General features: G+C 43.8%; 1 protein-coding gene across 1 annotated transcript in view; it reads left to right on the forward strand.

Moving 5' to 3' along the window:
- The window catches only part of PRTFDC1 (phosphoribosyl transferase domain containing 1), a 100,976-nt gene extending 98,685 nt beyond the window's left edge, over positions 1 to 2,291 (forward strand). The window contains exon 8 of the mRNA XM_080688228.1: positions 1,983 to 2,291. Within this exon, the coding sequence (XP_080544354.1) occupies positions 1,983 to 2,164 (182 nt within the window). The 3' untranslated portion in view covers positions 2,165 to 2,291. The remainder of the gene's footprint in view (positions 1 to 1,982) is intronic.
- The last annotated feature ends 24,959 nt before the right edge of the window (positions 2,292 to 27,250 follow it).

Below are 27,250 nucleotides of genomic sequence, written 5' to 3' on the forward strand. Positions count from 1 at the left end.
AACCCAGGCAGTCTGGTTTTAATCACTGCTCTTACGCTTGCAATATACCTACCTGTAAGTAACATCTACAATTGCAGGCATAAGAACAGGACTTGCACCCATTTACCAGCTAGAGATAGGTCACTCTGGCTCCCATCCTATTCAACCAAGTTTCCCTCTTATTTCATGACACTCTGAAGGTTTGGCTTTCTCAACTGGCTTTTCCCAGTCTGAGTTGCCATGCGTGTTCTAGGGTTTGCATTGCTCACTGTAAAATCACTATTATGGCTACAATCAGGTTTCCTAACGTTCTTTTAGCTAGCTCAGAATCCCTGTTTCTTCTTTCTTTCTGGATTTCTGAATCTTTGTGCTTTTTGTTCCTTTCTCTTAATTGACTCTTTCCTCTATGTCCAGTGACATCTGTTCTTCTGCTCGTCCATCTCCTCTGATTATTTTTCTCAAGAACCTAGCAGCCGTAGGCAAACTACGGCCCGCGGGCCGGATCCGGCTGTTCTATCCGGTTCTCTTGCTCTCCCCTCCGCTCCTTTACTTTGAATTTATATTAGTTCACACAAACACTCCATCCATGCTTTTGTTCCGGCCCTGCGGTCCAGTTTAAGAACCCATTGTGGCCCTCGAGTCAAAAAGTTTGCCCACCCCTGATACAGTTTGGATAATCAAATAGTGACACATAATGTAGTCCCCCAGAAAATAAGTTCCTTGCCTCTAGCAATAAGTTCCTTGCCCCTGGTTCTGTGAGCAGGAACCAGTTGGTTTCTCCATATGGAAGCATCTTTGGTCACAGGAACCAAAGCGGTGGTGGGCAGTACCATGGAGGTAACTTTCTCAGGGCTCTAAGTCCATTGGCTGCATCAAAATATCCTATATAATAAAGATGTAATATGCAAATGGTCGTTATGCCATGAAGCGTAATGACTGACCATGTAACGACCGGATCATGGATCAGCAGGAGGGTGGGGCAGTGAGCTACAAGTGGGCAGTGGAGAGCTACAGGAGGGGGTAGGGCAGCAAGCTATGAGGGGTGTGGGGGGGGGGCGCTACAGGAGGGCGGGGCAGCTGGCAGAGAGCTACTGGAGGGCAGCAGCGAGCTACTGGTGAGCTACTGGCGCACGGATTCATGCGCAGGGCTACTAGTAGTTTCATAAAAGCAGGCAAGTGTATTGCTCATCTGCAATACTGTTACAAACACAGACTCCAAAACATTGGAAGGAGCTTGAAAAATCATTGGACCATAGCACATTTATTCTGTTTCAAGGCCTCCAATAAAGAGAGCTATGGTCTTTTCCTTAAGGATCCTTTTCAATAAAAATAATCTTCCTTTCAATAAATTCTTCTTTTGCTTAACCTGAGTACCTTCTACTGCATTTAAATCCATTTACTCTTCTTCTGCCCTTAATAGAGATAAAGAGCTAATCGTTGTCATCTGCATTGTGAACTCGAAGCATTCTCTTCCTCAAGCTGAACAATTCCATTTCCTTCATATTGTCTCCCAGGTTTTGCTTCCCAGCTCTTTATCCTGCCAGGGACACTGAGTGGTGTGAGGATCACCTCTTAGTTGCAACAGCCTACACACCTACTCACATATTGCAGTATCGTAATACCTCCTGTGTGAACTGCACTTTGTGCTTTTCAGAATGTTTGCATTGGCATTATGCCATTGGATACTGCTTTGGAACAACAAGCCTACATTACTAACTCATGTATATTTCTTCCTACCTACTGGGCTGCCTGAGCCCTTTCTCAGCTCCGATACCAGGAGTACAGTCATTCTTTATTGTATCTTGGCTTGTTTGTCTTGTCTTCCTGAGTACTCACTCGGGTCCAGGTCCCTGCTGGGCTCATCCTATGCATTGCTTATCACGTTTTTCACTTGCTTCTGCCTAAATGAAAAGTCCTCGCCATTGAAGTGTCAACACTAACATTTAGTGGTTTTATGCTTGTTATCTAAATTTTGATTTTTTTTCTTCTCTCTCTCTGCTCAGATGCTGGATTTGAGAGTCCAAACTTATTTGTGGTGGGTTATGCCTTAGATTACAATGAATACTTCAGAGATCTGAATGTAAGTGTTGCATGCATATTCCTACCCCCATTTTACAAGGACTTAACAGTTCCATCAATTTACCTAATTACTGAAATAGTAGTAATGGTGGCTGCCATTTATTGAGTAACTTCTTTGTCAGGAATATTCTGGGCACTTTGCATGCATAATCTCAATTCTCTCCCCCCAGTACCCGGCAAGGGAGGAATTAGGGTGATAGAAGCAATTAAGATTATCTCTTTTTAATTTCTATTTTTATTTTTTAAGAGTTCTATTTTATACTAAAGAAATAAGGAAGCCAAAAGCAGAACTATGGCTTGTTATTGATTTTTCTCCAAGTCATTGACTATGCTTACTTACCCATATAATCCTATAATAAAAGCCTAATATGCTAAGTGTCCGACTGTTCGTTCAATCGTTCAACCATCTGTTATGATGCGCACTGACCACCAGGGGGCAGACGCTCCAACCAGTAGGTTAGCTTGCTGCTGGGGTCCAGCCTATCAGGACTGGGAAAGATGGGCTGGACATCCCTGGAGCCCTCCCGTGGTCCCTCCCCATCCCTGATGGTGCACTGGTGGGGTCCCTTGGCCTGGCCTGCGCCCTCTCACAATCCAGGACCTCTCGGGGGATGTCAGAGAGCTGGTTTCAGCCCAATCCCTGCAGGCCAGGCTGAGGGACCCCACCGGTGCATGAATCCGTGCACCAGGCCCCTAGTGGTAAATATTCTATAACCTACTTTGTGTCGGAGCTTGAAATCTAGCAGGTACCAATTCGAGTGGCCTGCAGCTTGCTCATAACTATTCCCAATTTGGGGGCAGTAGTTTTATTGGCAGCAGGAACAGCAACAAGTGTTACACTGGTGGGATCACACTGGACCTGGGTTCAGCAACATCAGTACTTGAGTTGTGGCTTAGAAAGAATTTAGAACCAAGATTCAAACTATAAGAGAACATTTATTTGGAAAATCACAGAGGTATAAGAAGTAATTTATAGAAGAAATGGGCTTAGAAAACAAATTATGTAGGTAAAAGAAAGGCCCTTCGAGCTTAGAAGTGAGGAAAGTCAAGGTGACACGCTTTGGGGTTTGGGGAAGTGGAGGGGGAAACTGTGGTGTGCTCCCATGAAGGAGAGTGTGATGGGTTTTCTGTCCTAAGGATTTTAAAGGTGGAGATTTTAGGGGAAGTCCCAGGGGAAGATCTCAATAGACTATTCACAGATATTCACAGCAGCTTTTCAGGTGTGTCTTTCAGGGTCGAGGTCTCCACTGATTGATTGGCTGGCACAGGGGGTCATTAGTCAATGCAGCTAGCCCTGAGGTTGGCTTGTCTGGTTTTGTTGCTCTTCTGGGCCTGGTGCTGAAGCACAACTGAGGCCTAGATGTTATCTCTAGGGAGGAAAGGTCAGGGGTCCGAACCGCAGGAACAGCGATATGCTAGGAGAGGAAAGGTCACCCTGGGGACGAGGTCCTATGCTATAGTTGTCCTTTGCTAGGCACCCAGAACTTTGCACCCTGGTGACCTTCTGTACCTGGCCCATCGTCCTTGTTCTGCTTATGACTATCTAATTGCCTACCATAGTTTTCACATATAGACATGGACCCCTGGCTGTGTGGCCCTGACCATTACTGAATGATCTAGACATCTTACCCATAACAGACCAATCTCTCTCTCTCTCTCTCTCTCTCTCTCTCTCTCTCTTTCACCCTTGCTCCCTCCCTCTCTCTCCCCTCTCCCCTCTTTCTCATTAGAAACTTAAACCAAAATCACAGAGACCAAGGAGTTTGGGGCTTAACCAATGGACTGAGGTCTTAACCCCCGTTCCTGTCTTCCATTTCCTTCATTGCTCAGCCCTTTCTTTGCTTCTTTTAGCTACCCAGTATCTTACCAATAAATTTCCCTATTGTGCTTATGTTAGCCTGACTCCATTTCTGTTGCTTGCTACCAAAATATTCCTGACACATTTCTTACTATCAAAAAGGGTCAAATAAGAGTCCATATTATTCTTATTATGGCTGTTTCTCCATTCACCCTAGGGGCTGTAATTTTACCAGTAGGAGACTTCTATCTCCACCACAGCTAACCATACTGCTCCCTCGGCATTTCTGGTTGTTACAGACTTAGGGAGCCAAATTTAGAAAAAGGCTCAAAACTAAAATAATAAAGCATTTTTGTCAAACATTTGAATGGATTTCTTTAGATGTTACACACACACACACACACACACATACACACACACACAAATACACAAATATCTACACTAATAAAAGAGAAACATGCAAATTAACCATCACTCTGCTACACCAAGCCATGCCCACCAGCCAATCAGGAGCAAGTATGCAAATTAACCCAACCAAGATGGCGGCCGGCCACTGAGCTGGAGCAAGCAGGAGGCTTGGGTTGCCCCTGGTGATGGAGGAAGCCAAGCTTCCCACCCACCCTGGCCAGCCCTGGCTGCCTCCGCTCAAGGCTACAAAGTTTCAATTATCGAAGATAAATAAATCCTAGATACTTGCTTCCAGCCGGCCCTGGCCTCCACTCAAGGAGGCGCTGAAAAAAAAAGAAAAAGAAAAAGAAAAAAAGGAGGGGCTGGGACCTTGGGTCGCCGGGGGGTGATCAGGCCAGGATGGGATGGCAGGGGCCGTTGTGGGTAAGCAGACCAGCAGGGGGGCCAGTTGGGGGTGAGCAGGCAGTCAGTGGGGGTCAGTTGGAGGTGATCAGGACAGCGGGGGGTGGGGAGGGCCAGTTTGGAGTGAGCAGGCCAGCAGGAAGGCAGTTGGGGGTGAACAGGCCAGTGGGGAGGAAAGGTGGGGGCAAGCAGGCCAGCAGGGGGGGGCATTTGGGGGCAAGCAGGCCGGCAGCAGGGGGCAGTTGGGGGCAATTAGGCAGGCAGGCAGGCAGGTGAGCGGCTGGAGCCAGCAGTCCCAGATTGTGAGAGAGATGTCCGACTGCCGGTTTAGGCCCAATCCCTGTAAACCAGCAGTAGGACATCCTTCAAGGGGTCCCAGATTGGAGAGGGTGCAGGCTGGGCTGAGAAACAATACCCCACCCCCTCCGTGCATGAATTTCATGCACCGGGCCACTAGTCCTATATAATAAAAGCCTAATATGCAAATAGACTGAACAGCGAAACAACTGGTAGAACGACCGATTGCTATGACTCACACTGACCACCAGGGGACAGACATTCAATACAGGAGCTGCCCCAGCCAAGGCAGGTACGAGTGGGGGGGGCCCAGATCGCCCCGCCAGTCGCCCCACAGAGGGAGGCAACTGGTGGTGGCAGCGGAGGGTGGGGCCGGTGAGCAGCCAGCACCAGGCCAGCCTAGGTGGGTGCCAGCGGGGGCCACCCAATCGCCCCGCCCATCGCCCCACAGATCAGCCCTGATCACCAGCCAGGCCTAGGGACCCTACCCATGCACGAATTTCATGCATCAGGCCTGCAGTATTTAAATAAACAGTAACCAATACAGGATGATGGTCTTTATTATTGCATAACATTGTCTGTGCCTCATATTTTGTTAAGAAACTGATGCATTATTAAATTCTTTATTGATTCAGCACATATGTGTGATCAATGAACACGGCAAAGAAAAGTATGGAGTCTAAAGAAGTAAATTCTCTCCAGATAACATCATACTTACAACTACATTCAGGAAGCCACCATGTAAAGTTTGTCTCCCCAGGCGTCTTCACTCAGCAGGGTAGAAAAGAAAAAAATGTTTTAATGACAGAGCTTTCTTTTCTGAGATTATAACATAAAGAGTATCAAAAGTTCTTAAGGAAAAGAAAGCAATGTTTTTATTTGACTTGTTCCAAATTAAACACTCCGCCTTATGACTCATGACTTCTACCTTCACACTCCTGAGCTACACCTTCTTTTGTTTTCATTCATACGGTCATTGTGCTCGAATACTTTACCCCCACCTAGTTACTCAAATATTTCTTACTTAACTTTTTAAAAAATATATGCTATTTCTTTGTAATATTTTGCAGTCTTAAGAACCTGGGAGCCTTTTAAGTTAAGCTCTGAGCCCATATACTGGAAATGCAACTAGATTCCCATACTTTAAAAAAAGGGCAATTTAATATAAATTTCTGTTTGCACTTTTCTGACAGGCCGTTATTATCTGCTTTGACAAAGCCTTTCTGAGCCACAGCATACAATGAATGTTAATGATGTTATGAAATGAGTCTTGCTCAGTGCTCTTGATTGGAGCTTCCGGAATGTGATAACGGTATGTCATGGATGCATGGACGTACTCAACTGTGCTTAATACTCTGAATTTTAATTAGAAAAATACAATGGCAGCAAAGCCCCGGTTTCTAAGAGGCATCCTTTTATTCATGTGGCGACATGAGCAAATGGCAGAATTTGGAGGAGGGGCAAGCGTTTTCAATGCTCAAAACTAAGCAACAAGAAATTTTTCCTCTTACTTGCACCAAAGGGAAAAAACATTATGTGTTATCCTAAACAGGATCACAGAGGTTGAATTATTATTTTAAGTGGCCTTTTAAGACTGATCATACAATCCAAGGCATTATAGAAAAAAAAACATATTTAAGAAAGTTTTTTCTGAATAATATTTTTCCATGTTTCTTTGTTTTATGAGATGTTTTATAATTTATGGGGATTTTAATTGAAAATAAACTTGAGTGCCCATAGAGCTGTTTTTTCCTCACTTCCTAAAAGGAGCGAATACAAAATAAACAACTAAGCAGCCTTTGTGTGGTTCTGAACTGTGTGCGGCATATTATTATCAGGTTCTAGCTTCCTGTAAATTAGTAAAGAATAAGAACCTATGTTATGTTTCATGACTGCTTACTGCTTTACTTCCACCTTCATATCTTTATATACTTTCAGCTATTAAAATGTGTGTGAGCTGGTAGCTTAAATATACTGCTGCATATATCTTCCCTATGGCTTTATTTTTTTTAACCTGGAAAAAATCCAATATATGCACCAGTATAAACAAACAATTAAGCCAGTCTTGATCTGCTTCTTTTTTTTCTCCTTAAGTTTGTTTGTAAGAACAAGGAATTTTTGTTGTAGAAGATTTTCCTGCATATTTTTGTTTCAGCCAGAGAAGAAAATAAACCACACCCAGATATCCCCAGGGGGAAACCAGTAAAGGGAATTCCTTCTAGCTTTGTTCCATAGAAGAAATAGAATCTGAATTATAGATTGATAATTCTGTATAACTGGCCTATTTCTTGATGTATCAAAATTAATGTTTAAACACAATTTTTATTATACTACATTTATGTCAGAATACCTAAAATAATCCACACATATTTTATTTTAAATATAAAATTATCCATAAAGTATAGTGTATTAAAATATTTTCTTTAAAATGTTGAATTCTAGTAACCATCAATATCATTTTGAGGGCTTTATGTTTATTCACATTAAAAAGAAAAATACATTTCACATGATTTTGAGGACTTGCACTAGTTAAGGCTGAAAAAGAAAAATTAAATACACATTAATCATTCTTGCAATGTTTTTCTACCAGATAATATTTTGACAATGATAGCCAAAAATGTCATCTTGGGAAAAATAGTATTTCCTTTTCTCTTGCAAAACTGTAATCTATTTAATACCACTGAGTTTATTCAACCTAGACTAAAAGTGTAACAGCTTCCTACCTGATTAATAACCAATACATTTATTAAATTAGTGTTCCAAAACGGATGAACAGGGGGGAAAGGTGTGTGGTATGTCTTATTGGGAAAATTTTTATTTAGTTACAATAATTCATAATACTTTTACTGCAGTGGTAAAGTAACATAATTAGTAATACTTTGGAGCCTTGCTTCATTATAAATTGGACCTTTCATTCTAGACTGGACTGTATCACATATTGAACCATGTACCTACCCTCAATGTGAACTGCAAATACAGTTGACTCTTGAGCAATACAGGTTAGAACAGCTTGGGTCCCCTTATATGAAGATTGTTTTCAATAACTATGCCTTCTGAGACTGAAAACAGCCCCGTGGAGCACAAACAGGCATATACTCAGCCTCCTGGGAGGTGAACTCGTGTTTTCCCAATGGAGGGGGAAGGTAACCCACTGCACTCTGGAGAGCTGGTATCATGCAAATATTTTGTCACTTTTGTAATAGAGGTAGGATGTTCTAGGAAATCAAAACCCTACACCACACTCTTCACCCAGATGCCTGGCATATTTGGACAAAAATAGTATTTGGGAGTTGTACTCACTTCGCTATCATGGTGTTACTTTGGGATCCCCCGATGCCATTTGAGGGCTGGGGGGCAGACTAGTTTCAGGAAGGGAGAAAGGGAATCATGAAAGGGAGATTTGCTCATTGATGCTGGGAGCTGTGCGGAAAGGAAAGAGAGGGCTTCATTGTTCCTTGGCCCGATCACATCCTATGCTTGATTCTGAAGCCTGTGAAGAGCAGCAGACAAGGACACCAGCTGAAAGAGCTGTTTGCACCGGAGCCTTAGTGCCACAAGGTGGGGCAGACAGGTCCTTCTCTGTGGCTCGTTGAGATCATGGCACAGCTTTGGTGCAGGGAGGAGTGGGGAAAGAGCTCCACTTTAGGATGCCAAGGATTCTGCAGTTTGGGAAGCCCTCTGGGCTGGAAGGGATGTCCACATCCATGGTGCTTCACAAGACGCCACCCTCCAAAGGTTTCATGGGCCAGAGGGAGGCATCCACAAGGAGACCACCGCAGCCCATGATAGGAATGTTGTTGGACATGCGTGAGAAAGCTCTGCACATCCAAGAATCACAGCTACCGCCTTGGTTGACAGCCTGTGCTGCTGGTGCCTTGCACAGGACACCTGGCTGAGGGGAGCAAGCAGAGGCTGAGACCCAGCCCGCACTCCCCTTGCCAAGCCATGCGCCATGGACCCTGGCTGAGGACTGCCTCCCCCTCCCCTTACCCGCTAAGAAGCATCTTTTTCTAAAAGGGGTATCTTTTTCTAGTCTGCTCAAAAAAAAAAATGTGGTTTTTTTGCAATTTCTTGGCCAGGAGGGGGGTGGCTTTTTGTGCTAAAGTGGGCTTTGGTCAGAAATAGGCAGGGGAGAGCATGGAGGCAGGGTGCGGTACTGAAGGCCTGCATTTTCCAAGGGGGAGAGATAAGCCTGAACTAACGTTTCTGTGACCTCATTTGTTTCCGGAGCCTCGTGGGTGTCTGTTAGTGAAGAAGTTGTGAGTAAAGAGGGCAAATGTAGACGACTCATTTCAAAAACTGGCTGTAAAAAGAAGAGACACATAACCATGGCTAGAGGGATTTTAAAGATGCAAGAGATTTGTGCATTTTTATTTGCTATAAGAACAAAAAACAAACATGTGGGGAAATCTATAAAGAGTGTCTATTTGTTATTGATTGATGTGTCATAAATCACTTCAAAACTGAGTGGTATGTATTTATTATTTCTCATGGTTTGCAAGAGCTAGGAAACAGACAGGGCAGTGGGATGGTTTGTTTCTGCTCCGTGATGTCTGTTGCTTCACCTGGAAGACTCCAAGACTGTGAAGCTGAACTATCCAATGTGGCAGCCATTAGCCAGATGTAATTTTTAAATTTAAATTATCTAAAGTTAAATACAATAAAAAATGGACTCCTGAATTCATATGTGCTACATTATAATTGCTCAATGGACTCATGTGTGGTAAGTTTCTATATTGGAGAGCACAGGCAGGAAATTCCCATGATCACAGGAAGTCCCGCGGGTATCTGCTCCGATGGCTTGTCTAGGGGTTGATGTTGGTTGTTAGCTGGAATCATAATTGAGGCTGTCCGCTGGAATTTTTATCTGTGTTCTCTCATGTTTGGGCTTCCTCACAACATTGCAGCTTGGTTCCAAAAGCAAGTGCAGAGGGACACAGAGACAGAGAGAAGCAGGTGAAAGCCATATTGCTTTTATAATTTTTTTATTTTTTATTTTTATTGATTTTAGAGATGAAGGGAGAGGGAGAGAGAGATAGAAACATCAATGATGAGAGAGAATCATTGGTTGGCTGCCTCCTGCACACACCACACTGGGGATCAAACTGGAAACCCCAGCATGTGCCCTGACCAGGAGTAGAACAGTGACCTCCTGGTTCATAGATCAATGCCCAACCACTGAGCCAAGCCCATATTGTCTTTTTATATGACAGTCTCACTTCCATCAAATTCTGTTAGTCAAGGCAGTTACTAAGATTTGTCTGAGTTCAAGGGGAGGGGACATGGACTGCCACCACTCAGTAGGCGAATAGCAGCAGCATATAGTAAGAAGATAAGTGGAATGAGATACATACTGCTGTGGCCATCTTCAGGAAACTGAAGATGAAATCTGCAACAGAAAGGTTGTGAGCCCTTCATATTTTCTACTAATAAGATTAGCAAAGGAGTTGGGTGAAGGTATAATTGACATATAACATTTATTAGTTTCAGTTGAACAACATAATGATTAAATATTTGTATTTACTGGGAAACAACCACCACAATGGGTATAGTTACCATCTGTCACCATACAAAGTTACAAATTTGTTTTTTCTTGTGATGAGAACTTTTAAGATTTACTCTCTTTAGCACCTTTCAAATATGCAATACAGTATTGTTACCTGTACCACTATGCTGGGCATAACATCTCCAGGACTTGTTTATTTGATAACAGGCAGTTTGTACCTCTTGACCCTCTTCACCCATTTCACCTCCATCCAATCCCCCTCTGGCAACAACCAATATGTTCTCTATCAATTTTATTTTGTTTTGTTTGTTCACTAAACTACTAATGTCATCAGAGTGACTGCTCCAGGGAAGACAGACAAAAAGAGAATCACTTTCTTCCTCAAGAAACAACTGTCGGCTCACAAATACGTTTCCTGATTGGTGTGTGAGATGAACAAAGTCCTTTTCGCCACCTACCTGACAACCGCTGGCCTCCCTTGGAAGAATACACATTACACTCCAGGGCAACTGTTTTCTTACAACTAGTTTCTGAATTTTAAAGCATTATATATATGACAAAAATAGAAGTAGTAGAGAAGTCCAGAAATAAAAAAATAAAAGCTTTTGCCCTCACTAGCTCATTAATCCTTCTCTCCAGTTTATTAGGCATCATTCTAGAAATGTTTAATGTATAGATGAGGACACAGAAAATAATGGATATGCTATTCATTCAAATAGGATTCAGCCTTTTTAAAATAAAAGGGATCACTATCTATGCTGCTGTCTAATTTGTATTGTTTATTTATTGTAACTTGGTTATGTGCCCATACCTGCACGTAGTATCTATTTCATATATTGTCATAACTGCAGGGACCTGTATTTTCTGAATGTGCCATAACATACCCTCAAACATTCACAGTGACAGAATAAATTGGTAAGACTTCTTGAGAGAAAATTGGGCACTACCATTCAACACTAGTAATCCTAGAAAACTAGTAGTAATAGACTAGTAATTTGACATCTAGAAATTTGTCCTTCAGATTTGCTGACACATGCACAGTTACACAGAAGGTCGTTGGAGCTGTGTTTATAACGGGGAGAAAAAAGAAGCAATTGAAAGAGCAATTAAAAGAGGTCAAGTTAAGATATAATGGGGATACTACTATAATTGCTCTGAAAGGAGAATAGTTTTAGATCAATTTGTACTGTTCTCACATCATAAACACAGACAAATGCATGCGTGCACACACACACACACACACACACACACACACACACACTCCACAGAGGAGAAACAGAAAATTGTCCTTAATGAGGCAATTTGCTGGAGTTGATTTCTTCTGCAGGCTTAAAACTGAAAGAGGATTCAAATAAAGTTACAGGTAAAGATGAAGAGAGCCCATGCAACCTTTCCTTGAGCAAAATTCAAACAGATATACTTTTTTTTAAATTGTCCCTTTAGAACAGAACACCTGTCCCATCCTAATGACTGCTACAACCACTTGCATTGACATCCACGTGACATTCTCAGGGGTGTTTACAAACATTCCTGGGCCTCCACTCAAGGCTACAAAGTTTCAATTATAGAAGATAAATAAATCCCAACAAAAATGGCTGTGGCCACAGAGCAAGCAGGAGGCTTGGCTCTGCTCAAGGCTACAAAGTTTCAATTATAGAAGATAAATAAATCCCAGATACCAGGGCCTCTGCTTGGGTCGCCGGGGGGTGTGGCTAGCCTGCAAACCACCACAGGCCCCTCGCCCAGGCTGCCCCATGCCCCAAGGGAACCCCCACCCTGATCCGGGACACCCTTCAAGGCAAACCAGCCGGCCACCACCCGTGCACCAGGCCTCTATCCTCCTATCTAATAAAAGAGTAATATGCAAATTGACCATCACTCCAACACACATGATGGCTGCCCCCATGTGGTCAAAGATGACTGACCCCATGTGGACACAAGATGGCCACCACAAGATGGCCAGCAGGGGAGGGCAGTTGGGAGGGACCAGGCCTGCAAGGGAGGGCAGTTGGGGGCGATCAAGCCTGCAGGAGAGGGCACTTAGGGGTGACCAGGATGGCAGAGGAGGGAAGTTGGGGGCAACTGGGCCTGCAGAGAAGGGCAGTTGTGGGGGACCCAGGCCTGCAGGGAAGAGCAGTTGGGGGGGACCAGAACTGCAAGGGAGGGCAGTTAGGGGCAAACTGGCTGGCAGGGGAGCAGTTAGGCATCAATCAGACTGGCAGGGGAGTGGTTAGGGCAGGGGTGGGCAAACTTTTTGACTCGAGGGCCACAATGGGTTCTTAAACTGGAATGGAGGGCTGGAACAAAAGCATGGATGGAGTGTTTGTGTGAACTCATATAAATTCAAAGTAAAGGAGCGGAGGGGAGAACAAGAGAACCCTCCGCTCTTTCGGCTCCACGAGCCGGATAGAACAGCCGAACGGGCCGGATCCAGCCCGCGGGCCGTAGTTTGCCCATGGCTGGGTTAGGGGGTGATCAGGCTGGCAGGCAGAAGCAATTAGGGGCAATCAGGAAGGCAGGCAGGCGAGCAGTTGGGAGCCAGCAGTCCTGGATTGTGAGAGGGATGTCCAACTGCCTGTTTAGGCCCGATCCTACCGGGCAGTCGGACATCCCTCAAGGGGTCCCAGATTGGAGAGGGTGCAGGCTGGGCTGAGGGACACACACCCCCATGCATGAATTTCATGCACCGGGCCTCTAGTTGTAAATAATGTGGCAATGAACATAAGGGTGCAAATACCTTTTTGAATTAGTGTTTTAATTTTCTTCAATTAAAAGTGGTATTGGTAGTTATATTTTTAGTTTTTTGAGGAGCCTCCATACTGTTTTTACTAATGTGGTTTTCTAATCACACACTATATTTAACCACTGTTCACTTTAATGGCATCTATTTTCAATATCATTCAAATGGCATTGTTTTCAATATCATTATGGCTTAAATGGTCTTTTAAATACATAAATTTACATTTCCATCTGATACAGAATCTACATTTTCTCATTTTTTAGCATTGTTTATTACACATACCACAACATGCTTTAATTAAGAAAGCTGCTAAACTTTGCTTAACTGTGGCTGCACCCTATGACTCATCAGCTTTTTATTTTTTTCTATTTTAAATTCAGTTCAACAACATCTGGTAGCTTATATAAGGAGAGAGGATGTTCTTTACAATCAGTGATTTTTCTGAACAACATGTTTCTGCAATTGGCAGACTTCCATTTTCCTCTGAGTTGCTCTCTTCATGTAGTCTAACACAGGCCTCTTCATTTTTTCCTATATATTAACATTTGCTGGAATTTGGTCTAATCTTGCACAATAAATTTTATAATGATTGGTTTCTAAATCTCTTTTATTAATATGTCCTGAAAAGGGAAAACTATAAATAATTATGAATTAATTAGAAAAAAGCAAAAATATCAGTTGTATACACTTCACATACAGAGCGGCATTTCTTTTAGGGAATTTTAATTATGAAATTTTTTTAGTGTCTTTGACAGCCATTAAAAAGAAGATAAATATCAGATGTTGCAAAATGTATCTCTAGATACACTATTTTTTCTACCCAGATGTTTTTAACATCCTTTCTGACTCACAGTCCTTCAGACAGAGACAAACGATGCATGATACTCACCCTACAAAAGGTTCTTGAAATATGTCCCTAGGTTTTTAAATATTCCTGCTTTAGTCTGGTCTTTTTTTCATCTTGGAAATGGGAATGGGGAAAATATGCTTATTGTCTGCAACAGGAATTACATTCACTTAAATAAGATCCCTTTACAGTTTTCTACGATGGTTTCTTCAGGCAGAAGAGTAACGACATTAGCTCCATTTATTTACTCTCCATCTGTTTGCGTTTGCATTTTGCTGGAGAAAAAAAATACTCCAGGAGTTTAAAAATGCACTGTGATCAAAATGGGCAGACAACAAGGTAATAATCGACTCCAGATAATTAAGAGTATCAAATGACTTTTAGGAAAAAGATGTTGATATCCAATATAGATGAATATTGATTATAAATAAGGTGTTCAAAAAAACTATTTTGTACTTTTTTTTTGCATGGAACTATTCTAACTCCCAAATAAATGGATGGCTTACTTAAATATTTGGTAGTTTGCAGGGTTTTAATAAATACAATATTTTTGACTTCTTCTTTCAATTTTTATTCCTGAGTATTTCATTAAAAACTAAATATGGTCCTCAAGCCCAAGAAGAAAACAATTTGGTTTAAAAATTTGCTTTTGAAGAGAAAGTAGTACTGTACATACACTTGGAGATACAGCAAAATTCTTTGAGATTTTGGCATAGTTTCCAAAGTTGGTGATGTTTTAAAGGGTCACCAGTATCTCCACTCCCCCATTCCCAGCTTCACTGAGACCTTAAATCTACTCATTCTTCTCTGGACAACATAGTACCTACCCCAGGTTAAGAAATTGCTATTTCCTTGCACACCCATGTTCATAGCAGCACTATCCACAATAGTGAAGGAGTGGAAGAAACCCAATTGTCCACTGATGAATGAATAGAGAAGCAAAATGTGGTATATACATACTGAGGGGTGACCAAACGACTGAGCAGCAGGTTGAATGGGGCTACCAGGCCCGCAGGGGGGCCAGTTGGGGGTGACCAGACTGGTGGGGGGGGCAGTGAGGGGTGACCAGGCCGGCAGAGGGGGGCAGTGAGGGGCGACGAGGTTGGTGGAGGGGGCAGTTGGGGGTGACCACGCCAGCAGGGGGTGCAGTAAGGGGTGACCAGGCTGGCAGGGGGGGGGCACTAAGGGACGACCAGGCCAGTGGGGGGACAGTTGGGGATGACCACGCCAGCAGGGGGTGCAGTAAGGGGTGACCAGGCTGGCGGAGGGGGGCACTAAGGGACAACCAGGCCAGTGGGGGGACAGTTGGGGATGACCAGGCCAGCAGGGGGGGCAGTTAGGTGTGATCAGGCAGGCAGGCAGGTGAGCAGTTAGGAGCCAGTGGTCCCAGATTGTGAGAGGGATGTCCAATTTGCAGGATTAGGCCTAAACCAGCAGTTGGACATCCCCCGAGGGGTCCCGGATTGGAGAGGGTGCAGGCTCGGCTGAGGGAACCACCACCCCCACACACACCCAGTGCACGAATTTCCTGCACTGGGCCTCTAGTAAGATAATATTATTCAACCTTAAAAAGGAAGGAAATTCTGTCACATGCTACAACATGGATGAGTCTTGAGAATATTGTGCTAAGGCAAATAAACCAGTCACAAAAACACAAATACTGTGTGATTCCATTTATATCAGGTACTTAGAGTAGTAAATTCATAGAAACAGAAAGTAGAGTGGTGGTTGCCAGGAGCTGGGAGAGGGGGAAATGGGGAGTTATTTAATGGGTACAGAGTTTCAGTTTTGCAACATGAAACAAGTTCTGGCATGGATGATGTGACAGTTGCACAATAGTGTAAATATAATTAATGTCACTGACCTGTACACTTAAACATGGCTAAGATGGTGAATTTTATGTGTTTTTTACCTCAAGTATTAATAAATAAATAAGTTGTTATTATTATTTCTTCAGAAAGGTTTTTAATTCCCAAAGTTGATTTTCGTTTCAGATTTCCCAGTGTGCTGAGAGAGAAAGGGAACCAGTTGTCTCTGAGTGTCCTAAAAACAACAGATGTCTTTATTTCATCTTTATTTGTTTCAGAGATGTTACCTGATTTTTCCTGAAAAAAACAAAAAAACAGATCGGGTTTTAGAACTTCCCAGATTTCAGGCAGGAGGATTTTTAGAATGGAAATTCAAAAGGAATTGTGCACTGTATTTCTTTCAAAGTTTTGGAGACGTGGAATTAGCTCCTACCCTCACTCAGCTAGAGAAATGTAAATTCTCTTGGAATGGGATGGGTGATTCATTTTCAGATGAAGAAGAGAGGACTTGGATCAGCTGGGCAATTTCTGTTGTGTGGGTGTTTAAGGCAGAGTCAAAGTGACTAAAATCTCAATTTTTGGATACTCCCACATGCAACATTTAGTAATCTGACATTTCACTCTTTTCCTAACCTGCTGCAGGTACACACAGGCAGCTGAATAAATCCGTTTCTGCACTGTAGTGTAAGCAGATAAGGGGCAGGAAGGCAGAAAGTGACCTTCATTAAAGCTTTTCTACCCTAGCTGATTTGGCTCAGTGGATAGAGTCAGCTAGTGGACTGAGAGTCCCGGGTAAAAATTCCAGTCTAGGGCACGTACCTTGGTTGCAGGTTCTCCGGCCCTGGTTGGGGTTCATGTAGGAGGCAACCAATTGATGTTTCTCCCTGTCTCTCCCTTGCACTCTCTCTAAAAAATCAATGGAAAAATATCCTCCAGTGAGGATTAACTAAAAAAGAATACCCTCACTCCACTTGTACCCTCCTCCAGGGTCTTTGTTTTTTTTCCTTAAGTTTTTTAAAATATATATATTTGTTTATTTCAGAGAGGAAGGGAGAGGGAGAGAGATAGAAATACCAATGATGAATCTAAAGGATCTTCAATCAGCGGCTTCCTGCACACCCCTACTGGGGATCAAGCTCACAACCCCGAACGGTGCCCTGACTGGGAATTGAACCGTGACCTCCTGGTTCACAGTAAACACTCAACCACTTAACCACATGGGCTGGGCTCCAGGGTCTTTCTTAAGGGTAAATTTCATTTTTGTGGGAAGAGAGATGGTTTTTCCACTTTCCAAATATACAGTGTATTTCACCTATGGATTAGTTCCTAGTTTGGGGTGGGGGTGGGGGGTGTTGAGTAGGCCTCCCAGTAGAGTTCCAAACAGTACAGGCCTTCTCTTAGAGTCAAAGCAGTTCCATTCACTCATTTAACAAATATTTATTATTTAATATATATTAGGCATTGGCCTTTAACAATACATGTCTATTTAATATGGCCCTTTAATATCCTAGATAATGGCCCTTTATAAATCAAGAGAGTATCTTGAGAATGACTCTATATTTAAACCAAACAATGATCTTCACCACCAACTCAATGCTAGATATAGAATGAGGCATTTTTTAAAAAACTACACAGATTTTTGACTCATTTCTGGGAATAAAGAAACCAGCTGTCTTTCAAGTGTGATATTTCCCAAAATAGATGTGGAGGGGCCGGTACAAGCTTGCTCCCAGGAATCCAGCCTGGCCTTGAACACTGACACCTGTGACCCAGCTCTAGCCCAGGGCTTGCCTGCACAGGCCCCAGACAGGAGCAACACACAGAGGCTCCAGACCGGCCTGCTGGGCGCCGGTGCCTCAGGGGCTGAGGGCGGCCCTGACTGATCGGCTGTTTTCTGGCCACCTGGCCTTGGCCTGCAGAGACTGTCTGCTCACCTGCCTTCTAGACCTGAGCTCAGCCACAGGACAGGCCCATTGGCGTCTTGGTATTCCCAGCCTGCTCCCGGCTTTGTGCCCTGCCCCCACAGTCCACTGCTGCTCAATGGCAAGCTTGACAGTTGTGACTAATAGCAGGCAGGTCATCCTTTCAGCTCCAAGGCTATCTCCCATCTACCTCATTCCAGCCTGTCTTACACAAAGGCGTTTTCTTCCCAGGCCCAGCAACCCAGAGCTGCCCTAGACTGTGAGTTTGCTTCTGAAAGTCTGAAAGCTAATAAATAAAGACGTTTTCTTCATATTCCTTAGAAACAAATGGTGACAGATTTACTAGAAATTGCAGTTTTAATCAGCTTTCACTGTCGATGTTAGCAATACTCCACTTAACCTCTCTGGAACTCATACTTAAAATGAGGGAGCTGAACAAACCCTGCTCCGCCATCTCTCGGCGTCTAATACTAGAATGGGAAGTTAAAAGCACAGACTTTGGAGATAAGCAGGCCGGGGTCTGAGTTCAGATTTCCCATTTACTAACTGGGAAACATGGACAACTAGGTTAACCTCTCAGTTAAATAGAGATGATATCTACCTCCTTGTATTGTATTGCTGCGATGATTAAATGAGATAATAGCACTTGGTATTAAGCAACACAGTTACATCTCTATATATAAAAGCCTAAGCGACTGTTCGACCATTCGACTGGTAGCTATGACGTGCACTGACCACCAGGGGGAAGACACTCAACGCACAGGCATGGAAACATGGAACAGACTGATGAATCTCAGAGGGAAGGGCAGGAAGAGATTAACCAAAGATTTTATATGCATACTAGAGGCCCGGTGCATGGATTCATGCACCAGTGAGGTCCCTCAACCTAGCCTGTGGGGATTGGGCCAAATCCACGCACCAGGCCTTCGACATCACGTGAAGGGTCCTGGATTGCGAGAGGGCGCAGGCCAGGCCCAGGGACCCCACCGATGCAACAATCTGTGCACCAGGCCCCTAGTATAATATACAAATGCATGGTTATATGTAAATACTTGATGCTGACATATTTCTTATAATTCCATTCTGAGCATTCCTGTCAGCTCCATCTCAGTCCTTGCATCTACAGAATATTTTAGGTAATTACTAAATATTTCTATGGCCAAGTAATACTTGCCTGAACCTCAATTTTGTTAGGAGGGTACAAAAGTCTTAGTTGTTGAATTTACCCTAACCAAAACTATGGTTAAAAATCATTGTGTTGTTCTAACTTGAACGGATGGCTTTTTTTTTTTTCCTGCTTTTTTTAAGTACAAATTATTTGGCAATCACCTTAAACTGACTGTAGTTAAAACTTTTAAAAGAAGTTCCAGTTTTTAATCAGGAAGCCAAAATGACTTGGCAAGTCATTCCACACAGGGGAGAAACCACCGGAGAGGCTCTGTCTCCCTGCGCATTTCATGTCACGGGTTCATAAACACTCCTTAGACAGCAGCCTTCAAGAAAGGGTGCCAGTGGTGCGGGGAACAAAGAGTTTTGATCTCACCCTGACTCTGAGCTATAACTTCAACCATTACAACTTAACAGGCTCCACTCTTCCAGCCAGAGGCAAGAAGTGAAATACTATGACACAGAGCTGTACTTCTGGGCCCCAGTGGGTCCTCTGTAGGCCTCACTTTAGTCATCAAGAACCCCAGGAGAGACACACAGTCCTCTTCATAAGGTAGCTCTGATGAATAATTAATCGATAGGAGAAAGGTAACTCTACTGGCAATAGCAAACATCAAGATGCTGGAATTCACTTGGGAAAAAAAGATAGGCTGAGATGCCTACTACCTTCATCGGGAGCTGCACTTCTCTCTGAAGCAAGGCTGAAGAACTGCTAGCATTTGAAAATATCAAATATCCTTGAATTTATAGAAGGTCCGGGGCATCGTTGTTAAGTATGAGACAGATGGGGCAAGGTCACAGGATGAAGAGAGGCTCCAGAAGTAAGTGCTGATGTGCAGACAACATGCTGTTTACTCATTCCTCTCTGGTCAATGGATCAGTGGTCTCCCAACGATATCCATGCTCGAATCCCCAGAGATGTGACTATGGTGCCATACATGGTCAAGGGGACTTTGCAGCTGGGGTTAAGTTAAGGCTCTTGAGATGGGGAGATTATCCTGGATTGTCCAGGTAAACTCAATGTAATCATGAGGGTCGTTTTAAGAGAAGGGCAGGAAAGGTTGGCTCAGAGAAGGAGATGGGATGGCAGAAGTAGGGGCTCAGAGTCAGAAAAACTTGAAGGTGCTCCATTGCTGGCTGGGAAGATGGAGAAGAGGGCATCCGCCAGGAAATGCACGAGGCCTCTAGAAACTGGAAAAGGCAAAGAAATGGGTTCTCCTCCAAAAGGAATGCGGCTCTTCCAATGCCTTGATTTTAGCCTAGCAAAAGCTCTTTCTGGCTTCCAGAACTGTAATGTAACAACTTGTGTTGTTTTAAGTCACTAAATTAGTGGTAATTTGTTAAAGCAACCATATGAAACTAATACACTTACTATATACCAGTGCTAAATGCCAGAGATCAGAAGATGAAGAGACACATTTTTTCCTTTGGGTATTTGTTTAACAGATATTTATTATATCTTCATGTTGACCAATGTCATCCCAACCAATTAAATAAATTAAAAACAAACAAAAACAAGTACTTATTGGTTGCTCAAAATCTCATGTTTATTAAGCACCTACTATGTATCAGAGAGGATAAGTGCTTTGCATACATTTCTCTAATCCTTGCCACCCATCCTATTATATACATTGCTGATATTTGTTGGTAACCATTTGCTAGACACTGTCTCAAACACTTCACATGTATTATCACTTTTAATACTTAAGCTGTTTGATAGAGATAAAGATTATTCTCCCCCATTTTACACAAGAGGAAACTGACACTTAGGAAGGTTAAAAGTAATTTCTCAGGTCAAACTGCTAGAAAGTAATAACAATTTAAATTGATCTGCCTTCAGAGCCTGCTCTGTATTTCCCCCACTACCCAGATGAGTAACCAGAGGCTCAGAAAAGTTAGATTATTTACCAAAGCCAGACAGTTGATAAATGGCAGGGCCAAACCTGATTCATCATCCACTGCCTAGCACAGACTTTTCTCTGACTGCCACTGCACGCCTTACCCACTGCCCGGAGCCCTCTGGTTCCAGTCTGAAACCTGTTCAGAAACCTTGTGTCATGTAGTAACTAGATCCCTCCTAGCCAGATACTCCATTGGCCAGTTCTTGGTATAGAGATTTGGGGGTAAGGTATCCCAGGGTAGATGGCCCAAGTCCTCCGTGCTGTCTTTAGCTCAAGCTGGGACTAATTGAATTGCCCTAACACTTTCTTCCCTTGGTGGAGAAGCCATTATTCTGATGAGCTCCCTTTCCCTGTTCTCCCTCCACTCCTGCCATAATCCCTTTAGGACCAAGAATTCCCCACACAGAATTCTCCATGCAGGTCCTAGAAAGCAATGGTTTTCAGAACTGGGAGTGCCCACATGAACACACCCCCAATCTGTGGATCTGCAAACTGCCACAGGGATGAAGGAAAGAGGAGGAAAGAGGCGCAGCTGCTCCATTGCCTTCCACACCCATTTTCCCTCCTTGTATTCTTGCTGCTGGCCACACCGCAGGCCACAGAGCATGTCCTTTGACCTAAGCTGCTTGCTTTCCATGGGAGAAAACAAGGTTAATAAAAAAACAAAGAGAGACAATAAAGAATAAGAGGACTACATGCATATACCAGTTTCTAAATATATCAGTTTCTAAACTTCAAGTGTCTGATGATGGTGAGAAATGCATTTTTTGAGAAGAAAAACAATATGGTGTTCCAGACTTATCACAAATGGTTTAGACACATGCTAAGTACCCAAGAAATATTTACTTAATTGACTTGGTTTACTTTAAATAAACTGATTTGATGGTCTGGCCTCTTGTAATCTAGATACAATCTAGATACCTTTTGCCACCACCAGCCCCCTCTCAAAGAAGGGAGTCCTGTCTATCCTGTCCTTCAACAAGACAAGATGTTTTTCTTATTAAAATTCAAGCCTTTCCTTGTTCACACCCCTACCATCCCCCTCCCCACACACCCACACACACCACCCCTTCCCGTCAGCTCCCTTACTTCTTCCTGTTGTTTCTAGTTTACTGCTTGAGGGAAATGCCTAGTCCCTGACTGATGGGAAGGAGTGGGTGATGAGGAAGGTTAAGGAAGGCTGTCCTCACGCGGTGCCTCCCTCTCTCTGAGCCCTTTGCTGTGGCTTCTGCAGGCGAGTTCCAGCTGAAGTCCGCCCCCTGATGAGGTCTCACCGATGGCAGCCAGGAGTGTCCACATAAGAACAGTCCCGTAATGAAAGAATAGCCTTGCATCTCCACAAGCAGAGCCCACCTGGAAACGGGGTGAGGCGCAGGCCGGCCACTGTCATCCCAGCAGAGCGGGAGGAGTGCTGCCTGGAGGCCTGTTTCTCTGCTGGTGCTGGTGACAGGGCAGCACAGACCCAGTGCTTTCTCCACTCATTTAACATCTATGGAACATCTATGATTTACTGCTTCTGAGAATTTCCCGGCCTCCTTTCTTTCGAATGACATACAGAGTGCTGGTTTCCTCCCGGAATTGCTGTGACAGACACACCTGTAAACACACACCCAGAGCAGAGCGGAGCAGAGCTGTCTGGCTGACGGTGCGGGCACCTGCTAGACCAGGGTAAGCCCAGCACCAGTCTCTGGCTCTGTGCAGCTCACAGCGGGGCTGTCTCCTGCAGGGCTGTAATGTGCCGAGAAACAATGCCTGTAACTTCATTGTTGTGCCTACACCTGGTTTGGTTCCTTAGCTATCACACCAGGCAGATTCCGCAGATTCTCAAATGTCAGATAGTCAGCTGCCTCAAGGTATGACAGGAATGTTTTTAAGGTTGGTTTCCCTCCCCGACATCGTTTCCCGTACTCTCCTGACCAGCCAAACAAACCTGTTTGCCGCCTCTGTTCATGGCCCTCGCTCACTGCCTCTTTGTCTTTGGCACAAAGTGGTATTTGTTTCTACAGTGAATGCTTGTTACTTTCTCTCTACCTATTCACACTCCTCTCATCTACGGATGATGTAGAGCAGGGCACACTTCCAGAAACCCTTCTTGGGTTAGCCCCCACACACACACCCTGAAACCCCTTGGCCATGTCTCCTCTGTTCTTCCATGTGTGCCTCATTCATGGCCAGGTTAGTCCATTGGGGCCAGAATGTATGAGTCACGTGCACCCCAGGGAAACTATAAGCCTTCAGAGGGGAGGAATCAGGTCTTCTGTTTCTTTTCTGTCACATCCCTGCCAAGATACTCATTGGTACAGCCTTCAGTTTTCAGTAAGGTCTCAGCAAAGGGTGGCTCTCACTGGGGTGTTCCTTTGTGCAGGCAGAGAGAGCAGACCTCGGTCTTCTCCTGACTGCCTTGAACCACCTGAGTGGTATTAGGTGGGGCACTCCCCTCTCTGCCGCTTGGCCGCTCAATGATAAAATGAGGAGGTGGCTGAATGATCTCTGAAGTCTCTTTCAGTTCGAAGTTCTCTGTATAGATTTCTGTCTTGGTGATGCTCCCTCCAGCCTGCCCTGCCCTTTCCCATTGCCACCTTTGACCCCTCTGAGACTTTCCCAACATCTTGAACAGTCTTGAGGGACATTCGATGCTCAGTGACAGCCTGACCAGCCTGAGCAATCAGGGGCACCCTGTGGGTAGGGCCTGGCTTTCTGAGAAGATCCACAGAATCTCTTTGTGTCTGGTTAATTATCAGCCATGGAAGTAAGCAGTCTTGTTGGGGTTGCAGCTCCAAAAGCTTTTTCTTCTCAGATTCACACAAAGGAACACTGGATCTCCTACCAAAACCAACATAAGCATTTTTCCCGTTTCTCTCTTGCATCTCCTTACAACACTCCCTACCCTGGAAGCCCTCTATGTGCGCTTAAGATATTCTTGTCTCATGCCAGAGCTAGCCATACCATTTAATCACAGACATGGGGCGAGGCAAATACTTGCACAGGTAGAATGCCGCCCAACAAAGTGGATTCATGGGAGGCTCTGAGCACGTATTTAAAACGACTTACAAGTTATGAGCTTGGGTAAGTTGCTTAACCTCTGACTCAGTTTCCTGATCTGTAAAATGGGACTAATAAAGGTGCCCACTTCACAGGGTTCTTATGAAGAGGCAAGCAATTAGAACTGGGCCTGCTACATAGAAAGTGTTCAGTAGATGTTAGCTATCATTATCATTATTATTATCATTATCATTATTAGGGCGCTATCTTAAACCAGCTCCCAACAGGGCTTTTACCTGCATGAGGAAGGAAGCTCAGACAGGGCAGAGAGGTGAGCTCACATTAGAGGCAGCTGGCTCGCTGGGAAGTGGAGAAGCCCGGGGTGCCTCACAACGGTATTTTTAGCAATGATAGTGAATCACAGCATTTAATGTCAGAAAGACTTAAAATCGAAATAGCTTCTAACACCACTCCAGTATTTTTACCACACTGTTTTATCTGGGCATTTTTTAAAATTGTTTTAATTTTATCTTGCTCTGCAAGGGAAGAAAAAAAATCCCCAAATGCTTGCCATCCCTCTTCTTTTTATGTGTCTTTCATTCTAAAGGAGCAGCAGGCCTCTAAACTGATGGCATGAAATGAGAGTGTCTCTTGGTCAGGTGGAACCTGCCTACGGGGCCTTGTTTAGCCCAATGTTATTACAGAAAATGAATGCATTGTGTTGAAGCTGTCTGCCACCCCATTGTTTCCCAGGCCCAGGCCTGTGTGGGACAGTTTGTACTCCAGCACACACAGCAGTCATTATGTCCCTGCAACATCCTTCATGCAGCTGTGAACACTTGTGCCCAAGCCAGATTATCTGCAGCGGAATTCACTCAGAAAGGGACTGGGAACAACATACCAAGTCAAGCCCCTACTTCCCTATGGGAATGTCCTGGGCTCTCCAACATGCCTCCTCCCACTTGGCCAAGAAAAACAAGCAAATAGAGGCCACTTTGATGCGTGTACCTCCGGGGCTTGTGAGGCAACAATTTTCCAGCTCCACATGGGATCTCCATTCACAACTTTCTGACCCCGAGCAGGAAACAGTGAAGCCCCTCGCAGAAACGGCTTTCCATGGAGGCAACAGAGTCTACTAACTACAAAGCTCTGTGTCCCCGCTGTCAACAGAGTCGAGGGGAGTCCAACCTGATCATTTAGCACTACGAGAGACTAACTAGTGAGGAGACTCCATGAAACTGTGATTCTCTCAGGTTGCCTTAGGCCCACCTATCAGAGGACATGTATGTACATCATCACCAGGAGAAACACTGGCTCCCAGGCTAGAGATGAGTGTCAGGGAAAACAGGTAATGAGTTCAAAGACAGACATTTATTTCAGGGCTCAGCACTTGCACCGACCACTTCTGAGTGTTTAGAAGTGACAGCATTTTGCCCTCACCTTGAGGCTTGGGTTGGCAAGAGCGGCCCTGGAAATTGATCATTTCCTCTTTGGCACAGTGCCTACCGTTTGGGTTGATAAACGATGGTGTTTGAAGGCTTGGTTTTGTACAGTGAACCAGCCATCTGGGATTTTCCTAGGACTGATCGGCAGAATATTTAGCACAAGTTGCTGCCGTAAGTTACACATTTCCCATAAAACAGGCATGGATATGGATATGCATGCTCATGGAAATAGAAAACTGTGTATAAGCTTATCAGTATAAATATCTAACACACAATTTATCAATGTTGGCCAACAAATTTTGGAGTGGATGTTGTTTAGAACATGACATATAAATACAAATACCTAGATGTCAGTTAAATGTCTTGCTGGCTGAATGTCTCATTTTCACGGTTAAGTGTGACTCTGGTGTTTGTGACCAGCATGAGAAGAAACAAACTTAACCATGCTCTCAACTTTTTTTTCCCCAGAGCCTGGAGCCTTCTGGGGGTTGTGATTAGCTTCTGTGCAGCAGTTACAGTATGAAAAGCTTGAATGGAACTAAAGGTTGGCCACCAGGAAGCTGCTTTTGGGGATATTAATTTTAAGCTGCATATTAAGAAACAAGACTCAGAAAGAAACTTTGACCCTCCCCCCTTTCCTACCCAGGAGATTCAGACAGAGAAACTTCTTCAGGAAGATCTCTTAGGGTGTCCGTCTCAGCCAGATTTGAATTAAGTATGGTAAGTGAGGACTTCAGGCAGGCGCCTATGAGCTAGGTACCCACTGTCTCTGAATTGCCTGGTAAGAATTTGCCTGCCATGTATGTTCTGCTCTTCCTCAAATGTAAATCACCCATTCTCACTTCTGAAATAAAATACTCCATGCCCCTTCCTTTCTCCTTTGTCCAAAATGTTTTTGTGGTTGTTTTTTTTTGGTTTTTTTTTTGGTCTAGTTTTCTTCCAGAAGACAACCATTGTTACCAATTTCTTATGCATCTTTTCAAATGTATCATATATAACATTGACAATAGCATACTATACAGACTGTTCTGCATCTTTTTGTGTGTGTGTAGCTCTACTTAATTTTCAATTTTTTTAATTTTTATAGAATTTATTGGGATGACATTGGTTAATAAAGTTATATAGGTTTCAGCATGTACAATTCTATAATATATCATCTGTATATTGTATTGTGTGTTCACCACCCCAGGTCGAGTCTCCTTTCGTTACCCTTTATCCCCTCCTTTGCCCTCTTCCACCTCACTCCCTTTCCCTCTGGTAATCACCATACTGTGGTCTGTGTCTATGAGTTACTTTTACTCTGCTTAATCCCTTCACCTTTTTCATCCTGTCCCCTAACTCCCATTCTCCCTGACAGCTGTTCTCCCTCCACTCCTGCCATAATCCCTTTAGGACCAAGAGTTCTCCACACAATTCTCCATGCAGGTCCTACATGGTAAGGTCTTTCCAGGTAAGGAATGAAAGTTGCTTTCCTAAGAGATGGCAAAAGAAGAATCTCAAGACATTTGGCGGACTTTAAGAACCTGAGGAATTCACCCAAACCTAAAGGTATTGCAGGCAAAGTCTGATGGCAACTATGTGACTTGGCTTCTTAGCCTTGAGAAGATAATTAAAGTTTAAACTGGAAATTCCTTATGAAATTCCAGCAAAGCAAGTTTAAAGGAGTTATATGGCCCAGCCAGCGTGGCTCAGTGGTTGAGCGTCTATCTATGAACCAGGAGGTCCTGGTTTGATTCCTCTTTTGGGCACATGCCTGGGTTCTGGGCTTGATCCCCATTAGGGAGAGTGTAGGAGACAGCTGACCAATGATTCTCTCTCATTATTGATGTCTCAATCTCTCTCTCCCTTTCCATTTCTTTCTGAAATCAATTAAAAAATATTTTAAAAAGAGTCCATATGATCAATTACTATTCTTGTTGTGTTTATGCAAATAATCAGGCAAATTGATTGAAACTAGATTTATGCAGTA

This window comes from Plecotus auritus (genome assembly GCF_963455305.1).
Source record: "Plecotus auritus genome assembly, chromosome: 1".
Taxonomy (NCBI): domain Eukaryota; kingdom Metazoa; phylum Chordata; class Mammalia; order Chiroptera; family Vespertilionidae; genus Plecotus; species Plecotus auritus.